Genomic DNA, 15,964 nt, shown 5'->3' with positions numbered 1-15,964 from the left:
CTAAATACAGATAATCTACGCTAACTTGACGCTATCCTAACTGACGCAATACTATGCTACTAACTAACTATGCTTCTAACAATACTACACTAACAAATATGCTAATTAACTACCTAGACTACACTAAATAATCTAAATAACTATATAAATGCTATGCTAAATAGATGCTAAAATACTCTATCCTGATCGTTTTCAATACTCGCAATTCCAACTCCTGACTCGCTACAGTGGTTTTGACGAAACAAGATGGTTTTTATACTGCCATGGGCGTGGTAGCTTGTACCAAGGGCGTGGTGAGCTGGAACCTGCTTACATCAGCTGTCACCGGTTACGTCACGAAGTACTGCAAACAGCCAATAGGAAAATTCAACTGCAGTAGCCACCGTTCAACCTGAAGAGGGCAGCACTCAGACGTTTTTACACCATATATTGTAGAATTAAAACACTTTATGCACAAATGTCAAAAAAGTTACTTGAATCAATGACCAGTACTAATAAAGCCCCATTCTTACAGATCATTTAATACAAAAAGTTGGTTTAGGGTTTAGTTACCCTTTAAACCCTCAAACCCATTTGTCTGTTTGTGGCTTCCATTATAACTGCTGCATTAATGCAAATGTTTTTTGTTTTTTTAATGTTGAAAGTGGTTTGGACAAAAACATGGAAGAGATTTAGTGGTTGTTGTAAGTTGAAAATTGCCCAGAATATTCCTTTTAAGATCTTTTGTCATATAGAACATATTAAAAGATCTAAAACATTAATACATACTCAGAACCATTGACAGCCTGTCAAAAAGCTGCTTGTCTGATTATTGACATAACATTTTTGATAATAATGATAAAAAGGGGAAATGTAAATGATTTGCCTTTTTCTTTTTTTTTTCAGGCCAGAATTGTTAACAGAACAGGTCAAACATGAGTCTCTTTCTAAATCAACCTCTGATTCAGGTGAATTTGCGTAGTTTTCTGCAATTTTCTTAACAGATCAGAATGATATTTATGTTCATTCGAATTCTTTTATTTTTTTAACCAAGGTCTAACGTAATGCTCTTTTGATTAAATGTTCAGTAGAGACTGACTCCAAAGACCAATCAGATGACCCTGGCCCAGCCTCCAAGAGACCAGGATTCTCAGGTTTCACCCTGATTAAGTTATCAAGCGTTGTACACATTACAATTGCATTTTGACTAAATTCAACACTGAGTCAAGCCATGTGCCACACAACTATGATGCTAGTACGTTTTCAAATCCCTCCTTTCCTTTCCTGATCTGCTGTGACTAAACCGTTGGCTTTTCCATCATTCTTCTGCCCGCAGACACTTTAGAGGCCAAGCTCTCCCGTATCGACTTGGCAAACACACTGCGCGAGCAGGTCCAAGACCTGTTCAACAGGAAATACGGCGAGGCACTGGGCATTAAGTATCCTGTGCAAGTGCCTTACAAGAGGATCAAGAGTAACCCTGGCTCAGTGATTATCGAGGGCTTGCCCCCTGGCATCCCCTTCAGAAAACCCTGCACCTTCGGTTCACAGAATCTGGAGAGGATATTAGCTGTGGCTGACAAGATCTCTTTTAGCATTACAAGGTGGAACACTACATAACTTCTAACTTCTTTACTCATTTGAGTAAGGAAAAATAGTGAAGGTTAATATTTATGTGATGTACAGTGGCCCCAAAATTATTTGTATACGTTTGGACACTTTTAGACACACTTAAAACTGCATTAAGGCGTCCTTATAGAGCCGAGTTAAACCTGCTCCGTGCCTGCTTTAAAATTGTATTTAAGGATGCAAATGCCAGCTCTGTAGGTCCGTACAATGCAAGTGAATAGTGACCAGACGTTTGTAGCTCCCAAAAAAATCAAATAAAGTCAGCATAAAAGTAATCCATAAAACTCCAGTGGTTAAATCCATGTCTTCAGAAGTAATAAGATACTTTTTTAGTAAGAAACAGATCAATATTTAAGTCTTTTTTTACTCTAAATCTTCACTTTCAGATGTGAAAGGGGAACTAAACAGGCACCACATGTGACATTCAGATATAAAAGTGAAAGTGGAGATTTAGAGTAAAAAGGACTTTAAATATTGTTCTGTTTCTCTCACACACACACATATATATTATATTGCTTTAGTAGACATTGATTTAACCTCTGGAGTATTATGGATTACTTTTGTTTTCTTTGTGATTTTTGGAGCTACAAAATCTGATCACCATTCTCTTGCATTCCCTTACAAAAATGAGAGTTCCAAATGTGCAAATTCGCCACTGATCATTTTCACATGCAAATGAGCTTTGCAGCAAATAATGCTGCCGAAGGTTTGCTGGAGGTTCACCACTACCTTTGAAGAGCTTCAAACATTTGCAGTGATTCAGACACTCATTTGCACGTGAAAATAACGAGCGGCAAATTTGCGGCAGTTTTTTTGTAAGGGTTATACGCACCTACATAGCTGAGATATTCTTCTAAAAATCTTTGTGTTCTCCTGCAGAAAGAAAGTCAAACACATCTGGGATGGCATGAGGGTGAATAAATGATGAGAAGTTTCATTTTTGGGTGAACTATTCCATTAACCAGTCTGCGTAAATACAACTAAATGCCACTTCAGATGCAGCTTTGTGACAGATTTGCCATGTAAATATAGCTTAAAATGTCAAAATAAGTGGCATTTGCAAAAGTGGCACCAGCAAACAAAAGATGTTACAGATTTTCTCAGAACTAACTGCATCTTTCATAGTTCTTTTCAAGTACTTTTAACCAACTGCTCCCGATGTCATTTTCTGTGACTGAATCAAGTCAGTTCTCCTTCACGGGTGTCTTAGCAGAGTTTAGTTCATCACATCAACTATGGACATGTTCCACAAGTGTCCAAATACCTTTTGTCTTTAGTTTTAACCTAATAAAAAAAATATTGGTTTGTCCTTTTAACCCCTCACATTTTAAAAGCAAACTTTTTTTGTTACATGTTTTGCTATAGTGAGTTTGCGTTATATTTCTTTAAAATAAACGTCAGTTAGTCTGTTTTATTAAGTGACGCAAGTTCATTCTTACATCTTTAAGTGTGGCTTAAGTGTCCAAATACTTTTTGTGGCAACTGCATATTAGATGCATTTTATATAAGACATCTGAGAAGGTGATTATGAAGTCTTTCTGTCTTTACAGGCCTTTCCAAGGGCTTATTCCCAAGCCAGGTATGCATTTGAAATCTCACAGCATCTTTTGCTTTCAATTGTCTGTTTTGAGTGAATTTCTCATGGAAGTTGTGATTCCAAATTAAAATATTTCACATTTTCTAGCACCACGAAGAATAACCATAATGAAGAAAGGTTACACCGCGATAAGTGGTAAGAATGAGGCATCATTTAGTATGTAGATGAGGTGTTGTATTAATTTATAATAGTACATCAGAGGTTTTCAAACAGTGGTGCAAGTGGGTCTGCGGAAAATAATGTGTAAAAAAATATATCTTTCCTTATTCTGTTCACTTACAAATTTGCTAGATACTAGATACCTGGCATTAAAATCAAGGGAGATGTTTACACTGCAAGTGTCTGATGCATCGCCAGTTTATGAATACTTTTATTTCTTAAGATATTCACCAATTTAACTGTTCCTGAAGTATAGACCTACAGCTAATTGATCTGACGATTGAGAACATTTGTGGGTGACATGCAGCTTCCAGCATAGACACAGTGTTAAGCAGTGATGTTTGTTTAAAGCTTAGCAAAAAAGATCTTTTTAATTTAGAGTCTGTCAGTAAACCCGGCACATATCCTCTCATTGTTCAACAGAAGAAGATGAGATCAACCGAATGGGAGAGAAGGTGATATTAAGAGAACAAGTTAAAGAACTCTTCAATAAGAAATATGGTAAGTTATTAGTGTAATTCCTGTTATATTCCTCTACACAATGATTGATTTTTGTTATAGTCTCCAATGGTTTATTTGCCAATTTCTTGTGTTCAGGTGATGCTCTGGGTCTGGACCGCTCAGTCCTTGTCCCGTACAAGTTAATACGTGCCAATCCAGGCTCATTTGAAGTGTCTGGACTTCCAGATGACATCCCTTTCAGAAATCCTAATACTTATGACATAGTTCGGTTGGAAAAAATCCTGCAGGTCCATGATGAAATCATCTTCAATATCAAAACCCCACTACAGTAAGTGCTCAGAAATGGATGTATTGATTGTTATGTGGACGAGCAGTGCTAACTCGGATGAGAGACCCTCTTGTAGTATAATACAGGTGAAACTCGAAAAATTAGAATATCGTGCAAAAGTTCGTTAATTTCAGTAATTCAACTTAAAAGGTGAAACTAATATATTATATAGACTCATTACAAGCAAAGTAAGATATGTCAAGCCTTTATTTGATATAATTTTGATGATTATGGCTTACAGCTTATGAAAACCCCAAATTCAGAATCTCAGAAAATTAGAATATTGTGAAAAGGTTCAGTATTGTAGGCTCAAAGCGTCACACTCTAATCAGCTAAACACCTGCAAAGGGTTCCTGAGCCTTTAAATGGTCTCTCAGTCTGGTTCAGTTGAATTCACAATCATGGGGAAGACTGCTGACCTGACAGTTGTGCAGAAAACCATCATTGACACCCTCCACAAGGAGGGAAAGCCTCAAAAGGTAATTGCAAAAGAAGTTGGACGTTCTCAAAGTGCTGTATCAAAGCACATTAATAGAAAGTTAAGTGGAAGGGAAAAGTGTGGAAGAAAAAGGTGCACAAGCAGCAGGGATGACCGTATCCTGGAGAGGATTGTCAGGAAAAGGCCATTCAAATGTGTGGGGAGCTTCACAAGGAGTGGACTGAGGCTGGAGTTACTGCATCATGAGCCACCACACACAGACGGGTCCTGGACATGGGCTTCAAATGTCAAACGTCTTACCTGGGCTAAAGAAAAAAAGAACTGGTCTGTTGCTCAGTGGTCCAAAGTCCTCTTTTCTGATGAGAGCAAATTTTGCATCTCATTTGGAAACCAAGGTCCCAGAGTCTGGAGGAAGAATGGAGAGGCACACAATCCAAGATGCTTGAAGTCCAGTGTGAAGTTCCCACAGTCTGTGTTGGTTTGGGGAGCCATGTCATCGGCTGGTGTTGGTCCACTGTGCTTTATTAAGTCCAGAGTCAACGCATCCGTCTACCGGGACATTTTAGAGCACTTCATGCTTCCTTCAGCAGACAAGCTTTATGGAGATGCTGACTTCATTTTCCAGCAGGACTTGGCACCTGCCCACACTGCCAAAAGTACCAAAACCTGGTTCAATGACCATGGTATTACTGTGCTTGATTGGCCAGCAAACTCGCCTGACCTGAACCCCATAGAGAATCTATGGGGCATTACTAAGAGAAAGATGAGAGACATGAGACCAAACAATGCAGAAGAGCTGAAGGCTGCTATTGAAGCATCTTGGTCTTCCATAACACCTCAGCAGTGCCACAGGCTGATAGCATCCATGCCACGCTGCATTGAGGCAGTAATTAATGCAAAAGGGCCCAAACCAAGTACTGAGTACATATGCATGATTATACTTTTCAGAGGGCTGACATTTCTGTATTTAAAATCCTTTTTTTTTATTGATTTCATGTAATATTCTAATTTTCTGAGATTCTGAATTTGGGGTTTTCATAAGCTGTAAGCCATAATCATCAAAATTATATCAAATAAAGGCTTGAAATATCTTACTTTGCTTGTAATGAGTCTATATAATATATTAGTTTCACCTTTTAAGTTGAATTACTGAAATTAATGAACTTTTGCACGATATTCTAATTTTTCGAGTTTCACCTGTATATACTGTATATCCAAGTTATGGTTTGATATAAAGGATCTAATTTTTCTTGTTGTCTTTGTTAAGGCCTTTTACAGAATTGTGTAGTCAATCTTGTAATACAGGTAAGAGCCATTTCTTTGTCTTTAACTTGTGCTTCTTTCAGTCTCTGAAGAAAGTTATTTTACCATTTTCTTGTATCTTTCACAGAGGGGAAAGAAGCGTCCACCAATCGACGCAAGCGCAAACGGGTGCTTGGCAACAGTCGAGCGGCTGTGCCCACTGGAGCAGACTCAGCGCTATCAACCAATCAGATACCGGTCATGGTATGTCAATGGATTACATAAGGGTTGATCTCTTATTACACTTTTTATTTTTAACTCTTAAAGTCAACATTAAGTGGCAATTGAAAACCATTAATTCTGTAATGTGACATATTTCAGAGTGACACTGAATATTTAATGATACGGTTGGATCGTGAAAAGTGTGTGTCCGTTACCAGCATAGAGTCCGACCTGAATGCAAATTTGCTGGCAATGTATAAACCCAATTCTAAAAAAAGTTGGGACAGTTTAGAAAATGCTAATAAAAACCAAAAGGAGTAATTTGTCAATTATATTCACCATGTGCTATATTGAAAGCACTACAACACATTATTTGGTGTTTTACCATGTGATGTTTTTCTTTTTTTTTAAATATACACTCATTTTAAATCAGATGAATGCAACATACCAAACAAAAAAGTTGCGATGGACATTTTAGGACTAATATCAATCTGACAAGTTGAAATTACAAGTTGGTGTGAAACATGAGATGTTAAACAGTTAAAGCAAATGTGTTATAGTGGATAAGTAGCCATGAAAAAAAAGTGTAGTCATTCAAGAGCAAGGATGGTCGATGCCCATCAGCAAATAATCCACTTTGAAAACAATATTCCCCAAAGACAAATATGTAGGATTTGGGGCATGTCACCCTCTACAGTGCACAATATACAGTAGTTAAAAAAGTCAAGGAATCCAGTCAAATCTTGTGCAAGATGAAAACCACTCAAGAAAGCATGTGATCTCTGATCCTTCAGGCGTCACTGTCTTAAAAACCATCATGTGTCTGTAATGAATATCATGACATGGGCTTGGGGATACTTCTGTAAACCTTTGTCAGTCAACACCATTTCACAGCTGCATCCATAGATGAAACATAGACTCAACACACATCAACAGCTGTCGTGTTCTCAGGGCCAAAGAGTAAAAAACACCATCCAAGCTTTAATCGATGTCAGGCCCAAAAGCTAATGATGTCATGGTTTGGGGGTATGTCAGTGCCCATGGCCATGGGTGGATTTAACATCTGCGAGGGCACCATTAATGCAGAAAGATATGTAAAAATTTTGGAGCAATATATGCTGCCATCCAGACGCTGTCTTTTCCAGGGGCATCCTTGCATTTTCCACATACTGTGGAAGTTGATGACTGCATAAGCAGAGAGTGCAGGTGTTAGATTGGCCTGCCTGCAGTCCTGAACGGTCTCCGTTTGAAAATGTGTGGTACATTATGAAGTGCACAGTACAGCAATGAAGGCCCCATACAATTTTTACAACTAAAGACCTGCATTATGGATGAATGGGGAAATATTCTGGTTGATAAAATGAAAAAACTTGTGTCTTCAGTACCCAAATGCATACTAAGTGTTATTGGAAGAAATGGGGATGGTACACTGTGGTAAACACTCGACTGTCCCAACTTGTTTGGACCGTGTTGCAATCATCTGATTTGAAATGAGTCTATATTTAAAATATAAATAAATAAATGCACAAGGTAAAATGTGAAATAACATGTTTAGTGGGTGAATAGAATTTACAAATCACTCTTTTTTTGTTTTTATTATAATTTCCTATACTACCCCAACTTTTTTGGAATTGGGGTTGTATGTAACATGATCAAGTAGCTTGCCAGTCATCAGTCAAAAAGCTTAGTTGTTTCAGAATTGGAGCAGTTTATTACATTTTGATGAAAGTGAAATGATCATGTTAATTTGGATGCAGTACTACAACAGTCACTTTCTTTATTTCTCCTTTTTTGCAGCAATGGCCCATGTACATGGTGGACTATAGTGGAGTGAATGTTCAAGTTCCTGGCAAAGTCAAATTCTAGTGAACTCTCTGATGCCATATTGAGGACTTGCAACGTTATGGGACCTTTTTTTAAAACTGACATTACTGAATGCTAAATTCTGCTTAAACCTCCAGTGTCATGGCTGATCTTGCAACCCACATATGGGTCACATATGGAGACATTTGTGTATGCTGGCAGATCTTAGAGAGTGTGAACTGTAGGATGCAGTTGTTAATGATGAAGTGCTAACGATGGGTAAAGCCAGCACTAAATCAGACATTCTGCCAGATCTTTATAACTTAAATAGGTTGTTTGGAGTGGCCATCATTTGCAGATCAGATAAACTATATTTCTTTGCCACCAGGATTTCTCTTAGGAGGTGCTGGACACAATCATGGTTAAATAACCATATTAAAAAGAGCAGTAGGAATGGGATTTGGGATTTCACTTGTCCCAAATATGACTGGTCGCTCTTAGGGTTCACAGCCTTGTTTGGTGCCGAGAGCTCGTACATGCATACTGCATACGGTTCCTGTATTAAACTAGGTCTCACGCCTTGCAAATGTTTGTATTGCTATTTATTTATTTATTTAAATAAAAAAAAAAACTTGTATATGCAGGGAATGTAAAGTACCACATTCGGTATGCAGCATAAAATACTGAATGACACGACTAATGACGCTAAAAACAACTAGCTACTGTATGTATTCATAGAGAAACTTTTGCTTCAGGTTTGTGTATCTCAAGTTGGAGTATCCTAACATGATAGCACTAACTTATATTCCATTGAGAGACGTTTTTGTATTATTTTAGCTTTCTAACTTACCCTTAAGTTCATTAAACAAAGGCATAAAGTGAGAAATTTCATGGAGAAAACATCTTGAATATATTGGTTGTAAATGAAAGAATGCTATAATGTAATTCTGTAATGTCTGTCTCTGGAATCACCAGTATTTATATGCTGTACCTTAATGCCATTTAGGCCTTTGGAATAAAATGTGTTGCCTTGCGTTTATTGATTTACTTGTGTGATTGTGATTTGATGTTTAGAGATTTGATGTTATGTAATGCGTTTTAAAAATGCTTTTGTTTGAATTATTTAGTAGGTTTTTTATATTATATTTAATATTATATATTGTTTCTCATATGTCAGTTGTTTTAATATGCTCTTGTGTAATCAAAGATACTCAGTGACAGTGTAGAATGTGTAATACATCCAATCATAAGACTAGAATTAGCGCCATCTGCTGGATTAATAGGTTGTGCAAGGACAACAGCCCAAGCAATATTAGCATGAAAACATTAATAGAATAATTCACGAAGAAATTAAAGTTCTCTTATCATTTATTCACCCTCATGCCATACAAGATTTATTTTACATTCTTAAGCTGAACACAAAGTATCTAAGCTCTGTTTGTCCATACAATACTAGTGAATTGTGGTCAGAAATTTGAAGCAATTTTTTATTTTTTTTTGCTATAAATTCTCCTCCCTTTCCAGTAGGTGGCAATATGCAGAAAGGATGTGAATCGCCAAAAACAAAAGTATTCCGTAGTAAAAGTGAACATTTATTGAAAGGACACCCACACACCTATCATATTACTTCAGAAGACATGGATTTAACCATTGGAGTCATTTGGATTACTTTGATGCTGCCTTTATGTGGTTTTTGGACCTCCTCAGTTCTAGTCACCATTCACTCACATCATATGGACCTACAAAGGTTAAATATTCTTCTAAAAAAAATCTTAATTTGCGTTCTGCAGAAGAAAGGATTACACATATGGGATGGTACGAGGGTGAGTAAATGATGAGAGAATTTACATTTTTGTGTGAATTTTTTATTTAGCTATCCTTGAATTTGACAGTGTTATGCCTGCTATGACAATTAACATCAAATAATATATTAATACATATTTAACTAATGCTTTTATTAATTTATTTCAGAAAGTCCCAAGCCTCACACAGAAGCAAACAATGCTGCAATGTTGTTTGTAATACCCCACATGGAAAGAACATATATGAGGATATATGCGCATATATGCAACCTATATGCAGTTTATATGCACATATATGCTGCATATATATATATAGCATATATGCACATATATGATAATATATATGTAACCAGGTCAAATGTTACCAAACACAGTACTGTACTAGTTAACCAATACTCTGGGATAAGGGAAGTTACACTATGGACTGTTTCAGGGTTTTCTCACTCATTGACGTAATAATGCACTAGCCCTTTAAGAAACGCGATGTGTGACATTCTAGAAGTGTCGGAAAAATTGCCTGTGAACAGCGCGTGAACACAAAGTGATTGAAGTGCTGCTCATGCGGTGGAGTGTCGAGACCATTAGACTCTGTGTTACTGTTAAAATAAAGGGAAATATGCACATATAGTGACCTGGAAGTCTCTCTTAGTGTGTCGTGAGGGTTGTGTATTGTGCAGAGGGAACTTTTAACTTCTGTCGAGACGCATGTGGAGAAATCTGATCGACACTAGATCTCGAAGCAGGGGAGAGAAGTACTCTGAAGGCCTTTTGAGTGTTTCCAGGCCGAGTGTGAAGCAGTAAGAAGGGAAATGGGGTTCATCATTTGCTGTGGAAGTGTGTACATGCTATAGAGGGTGGTGATGAACAAATGAGATCCACTATCGTTGTCTATGTTAGTTAGATTCCTGTAATTGATTTGTTAACGTGGTGACTGAGAACAGAAAGGCAAGAGAGACTCAGTTTGATAATAAGAAAAACACCTTGATTTATGTCACTCAATTTAGCAAGCTTTTCTGTCTAACATTCTAAATTTGCATAGTTAACGCTGCGCTGTTCCAAGTGAAGTCTGGAATAAATGACCTCTTGAATAATTTATGTTCCTGTGTCCAGTGCTGTCATTAACACTCACACCGGGTCACATATATGCTGCATATATGTGTATATATGCCACATATAGGCAACATTGAGGTGCATATATGTGCATACAGGCCATATAGGTCTCCTGTATTGCTTCTTTATATCCACATATAAGCCCTATATGTGCATACAAGATATGTCTCCTATATAGCTCATGGCAGGATCTGGTCATTTTGTAGCTCATATCTCACTTTGGCAACTGTCATACATGATGCCTAGCTCATATTTTCTATTATCAAGGCAATAACTAAGAACTAACTAAAAAAAAAAAACTATGCAAGAACTTATGCGAACACGTGAAATTGGTATCACATGTTATTTGCATGTTATGGAATTTAACTATGGCAATTATGTGAGAGGAGAGGGAAAGCTATGTCTACATGTTTTCCTGAAACATTTACAAGGTCAATTCTTTCTTGTATGAAGATAGTGGAAAAGAAGGAAATAACAAAATGGTTTGTCGTTTTTATTATTTTGTCAATCAAGCCTTTTTTCCAATTTCAAGTCACTTCCAGATTCACATTACAGCTCATACACATCCACACATTCACCATTACATCCACCAAATGCAATGCAAAATGCAATGTTTTCTGTATTGTCTTAATGCAGTTTCTAGATGAATATGGCTGAAAGGTCATTACAGTCTAAATGTAGCAAAAAAAAAAAAAAAGTGCATAGAACATGCATTCAAGTAATCATCATCATCATCCCACATCTATCTGAGCATTTCACTGTGGTTAATGAATTTGAAGACAATGTCAATGTCTCTGCGTCTTATTTCCTTAACGTTATAAATACTGATAAGCCCCAACTCAAAAAAATGAAAATTGGTTGTTGTTGGTCCAAAGAATGTAATTATGTTTAAATTAAATAATGCTCTTACGTTTGTGTATTAAAATTAAAACAGTTGTGTTGACAAAATTAGAAAAAGTGATATTTCCCATGCAGTTGTGTTGCTTCTGCAGTACCGCACTTTGGTCAGCAGATGGAGTTATATCTGCACATGCGCAGATGGAAAGCACATCCAACGATCAACTTTGATCCTTCAGCTCACTCAAAGTCCCTCATCGCCATTTTGTGCAGCCAAACATTTCACAATCAACGTTTTGTCTTTGTGGACGCAGAGGTGAGGTATTTTACTTTTTATGCATTTATATAGGCTAGAGGCTGTCAGTAGATGGTTTATCGCGGATATCGTGTTTTGTATGGTATTTTAATGAAGTTGCCGCATTTTTGTTAGTTAGGCCTATAACGTTACATTCGTGTGTTTCGATCTTTATATACTTGTTGAACTTTGATGTGAATTTATCCACACAAAGACACAAATTACTTATTAAATTGCGAGTTAAAAAGAGTTTCTTCATTTATGTGTTAACGGATTGTTGTTTGTAATGTTACTGTATAAAGCAAAGCACTTTTTCAGATTTTAGTAATGTTATCAGTTTTAATAACTGTCTCAAATAATGGTGTTGAGCATTTTTATTTAATATCAAATGTTAACACTCAAACTTTGGAAGACCCAAATAACAGCTATAAACACATTTGACACATGAATAAGATGGCATTGATGTTAGCTAAGTAATGTAAGCTTGGTGGTTAGGCCTAATTTAAAGTGTAAACTATTTACCATGGATATATACAGATTTTTACTGTATAGCATACTACTTATTAATAATTTATGAACCTATTAACTAATAATTTATAAATGACTTATATCTGAATTAACAAAACAATAAAAATTTGTAGCATATCACTTATTAGTCATTTATGAATGTTTAGTCATGTTTTGTAAATTATTAGTTCTTCATTAACTAATAACCTTAGAAGTGACTTATAACTAATTTAACAAAACATTCATAAAATGTTAGCACAACACTTCTTAATTATTTATGAATATAGACATGTTTTGTAAATTATTAGTTTATCATTAACTAATAACTTATAAGTCACTTATAACTGAACGTTATTATAAAGTGTTACAGTGTTGTTTATATTATTATTATTCTTTGGTGACTTACATCTTTTTTTTCTCACAGAGTTTTGGAGTTCCTGATTCCTACATGTGGCTGTGCAGAGATTGTGGCTCATCTCACATATCAAGATCAAAGCTTTTAAAATACTTCAGGTTGGTACATGGACACTATGGCCGCAGACAAGCATATCCATGCGCATATTCTTACTGTCCACTGCGCTTTTAAAACCTGGAATGCACTGCGGTCCCACTTATGCAGATCACATGGTAGTGAGCAACAACCTCAAAAGCAAAATTCTAGCGAAAGTACAAAGATAAATTGTCATGTTTGTGATGTTACTGACATTCCTTCAGTAAATGATTACTTTCTCCACATAAATAAGCATTTGTGCAGTCACGAGACAGTAAGTTGTATGTTTAAGGACTGCTCGTTTAAATCAAATGTTTATAGCACATTCAATTCACATAAGAGGCGAAAACATCATTTCTCAACCCAGCTCCTCAGGATCTTCAGAAAGAAAGGAGGAACAGCAACACAGAAGATGACAAACATCCTGTCAGTTATGGATCAGGTATGTTCTCTAAATTCATCATAATTTTAAATCTGACAATAATTAATAATAGATTAAAAGAATATTTAACCCAAAGATGGAAATTCAGTCATTATGTATAGCCTCATGTTATCGAGGGGGTTAATTTTTGGGTTAAGTATTCCTTTAAAGTCTGGTATATACAGTACTGTGCAAAAGTCTTTGGCATGTTAATATTTTCACCCCAAAAAAATGGTTTTAAGCCAGTTATTTAAATCTTTTACTGCAGTGTGTCAGTACGAAATATCGGTTTACATTTCCAAACATTTCTTTTGCCATTAATTGTAATAATCCAGTGACATTTTTATATGCACAAGGAGTCTGACAATAGCCAGTATGATCCACACAGAGATTGGATCTCATCATCATCAAGTTTGTCTGTGATAACATGAAGAAACAGAAAAACTGAGAAAGATTAAATCCAGAAGAACTGCGTCAACATCTCCAAGACACCTGAAGAAACCTTCCTGCGAAGCTACAGTACTATTTGTACTGCTTTAAAACACAATGCCATAAATAGATTTTATTTACTTCTATTAACTACATAAAATCAATACTCTGCGTGAACAGCCTTTGCGTGTAAAAAAGCTTTTGTGCAGGTACACCTGCTCATAGTTTTTCAGGTAGCTTTGCAGGAAGGTTTCTTCAGGTGTCTTGGAAATGTTGACGCAGTTTTTCTGGATTTAATCTTTCTCAGTTTTTCTGTTTCTTCATGTTATCACAAGAATGACAATCTTGACTTGAATGAAAACAACACAGTGGGATAATCTGTATAATGCTACATAAAATGTTAGAGGTACAGTAACAAGTCTAAAAAGCAAAGTGCTAACTAATGCTCATTTCAACTTTTTCAGAATGACATCATCGAAAAAAACGTGAATGCATCTTGAAAGCCCTTACTGTTTACATGAACGAAGACCCCTCAAACCTTATGAAGGAGTACTTGGTAAGTTATTTACTTATTATTTTTTAAAACCTATTGTATGTTTCTTTAAAACCAACCCCTACTTTCACCCCTGATCTGTTATTAATTGTTTCTATTTGTATTTTACTTTTTTAGGACGTTGAACATGATGAAGGCCAAACTTCAATGCGAAACACCACCCTAGGCATTTATGTCATCGTACATGAAGGGGCAGATGCTACAGACCCTTACGAAGATGTTGGCATTATCATTGAAGGCGTCCAAATACTTGAAGACCTGAACAATGTGGCAAATGCTTGTTCTGTGATGCTTGGTCTAATTTACACTTTAAACTTGGCTTACCCACAAGACCTGAGGTACACTTTTGAAGTATTTAAAAAGATTTTTATGGAGCTAGATGCATACAAGCTGTCAAACAAGGTCCAGGTCCTGAAAAATAAACTCCTTTCAGAAACGCTGTAACTTGAGGTCAGGACCAAGAGCCAGGATTTATGTTTTCTCCATAATGTTGCACTGTTGTTTGGCTGTTGCAGTACATATATTTATGTACATAATACTGTTTTTTTTTTTTTTTTTTTTGTTCTTGTGCAATTAAAAGGAGGCACACGAAGCAAAAGAAGACCGCTATTATTTTTTAAGTATAACACTTGTATGTGAATATTTTATAAATCCTTTAATTTAAAGACAGCTTGCTTTTATTTATTTTTATTTTCTTGTAATAAGCAGATTCTTTTCATTTTGAAAAGAAAAGTTAGTCTTTTGAGATTACAGATTTTCAGAATTGTTATTGAATGGATTCAATAAAAAACTGGAACAGAATGAAAATTGATTATTTATTTTGGATGAATTTAAAAATATAAATTTTAGGATAATTGTAGTTAATTAACTTTATTGTTTAAAACAAAACCAAGACTGTTAAGTTGATTCAACTAAACAAAATTGCATTTACCTAAAGGAATTTACTTACGTTTACCGAAATAAATAATGTTACTTAAATGCAACATAACCCAGTTGTGTGCATCCTGTTGACATAAAAAAGTTGAGTTAGTCCAACATATAATTTTTTTGAGTGTGGAAAGAACCTATATAAACATAAGTTTTAATATAGGTTTTGATATAGGTTTAGAATATATGTGACATATATAAAATTGGCCGGTTTCCAATATTATATGTACATATATGCAGATATAGTGTACATATATGTGTATATACATGTATACATATATGTACCTATATAAGTAGACATATATGTACCTATATGTGCATATATGTACATATAATATAGGAAACCGGCCAATTGTCACATATATTCTAAACCTATATCAAAACCTATATTAAAACATATATGTTTATATAGGTTCTTAACATGTGGGACATGGTCATTATATTTTATCACTTTATCACAGTTCATATTGTAAGGTTTTATGCAAACCTATATGCACAGAATCAAAATAATTGAGTGATATTCTTCAGAATTACTGACTGGTTGGGCACACAAAATATCACAACACGGCATGTTTGTGTATAGCCCTTTGGCAAGCGGTAGTGAGGGACTTTTATTTTGCTTAGATATCAACTAAATTTAGTTTATTCAAAAGTCCTGTGCATTCAGACGGTTGGCTTTGGCATAACGGAAACGCATTTTAAGATTTAGGACACAGAATGGATTTGATAGACA

The 15,964-nt window shown here is 35.7% G+C and overlaps 1 protein-coding gene and 1 long non-coding RNA gene across 7 annotated transcripts in view; both read left to right on the top strand.

The window, feature by feature from the left end:
* LOC127636775 (general transcription factor II-I repeat domain-containing protein 1-like) overlaps window positions 1–8,888 on the top strand; it is a 41,710-nt gene extending 32,822 nt beyond the window's left edge. For 2 of the 5 annotated variants that reach the window (XM_052117509.1, XM_052117500.1), the window contains exons 18-26: window positions 886–947; window positions 1,068–1,133; window positions 1,316–1,583; window positions 3,159–3,187; window positions 3,293–3,340; window positions 3,788–3,865; window positions 3,962–4,154; window positions 5,861–6,099; window positions 7,855–8,888. In XM_052117509.1, the coding sequence (XP_051973469.1) occupies window positions 886–947; window positions 1,068–1,133; window positions 1,316–1,583; window positions 3,159–3,187; window positions 3,293–3,340; window positions 3,788–3,865; window positions 3,962–4,154; window positions 5,861–6,099; window positions 7,855–7,883 (1,012 nt within the window). In that variant the 3' untranslated portion in view covers window positions 7,884–8,888. The remainder of the gene's footprint in view (window positions 1–885; window positions 948–1,067; window positions 1,134–1,315; window positions 1,584–3,158; window positions 3,188–3,292; window positions 3,341–3,787; window positions 3,866–3,961; window positions 4,155–5,860; window positions 6,100–7,854) is intronic. The other 3 variants (XM_052117535.1, XM_052117526.1, XM_052117517.1) reach the window with 3 other exon arrangements.
* A 1,324-nt stretch (window positions 8,889–10,212) lies between these two features.
* Window positions 10,213–15,089, top strand: LOC127636815 (uncharacterized). 2 transcript variants are annotated; one of them, XR_007969640.1, is made up of 5 exons: window positions 10,213–11,925; window positions 12,836–12,924; window positions 13,269–13,343; window positions 14,216–14,307; window positions 14,422–15,089. It is a non-coding gene; the product is annotated as an uncharacterized LOC127636815 (long non-coding RNA). The 2 variants fall into 2 exon arrangements; XR_007969641.1 differs by having other exon boundaries at window positions 13,223–13,343.
* Window positions 15,090–15,964: the final 875 nt, after the last annotated feature.

Source organism: Xyrauchen texanus, chromosome 4 (assembly GCF_025860055.1).
Source record: "Xyrauchen texanus isolate HMW12.3.18 chromosome 4, RBS_HiC_50CHRs, whole genome shotgun sequence".
NCBI classification, from domain to species: Eukaryota; Metazoa; Chordata; class Actinopteri; order Cypriniformes; family Catostomidae; genus Xyrauchen; species Xyrauchen texanus.
The sequence above is the reverse complement of the archived record's forward strand: the minus strand, read 5'-3'. Positions and strand labels throughout refer to the sequence as shown.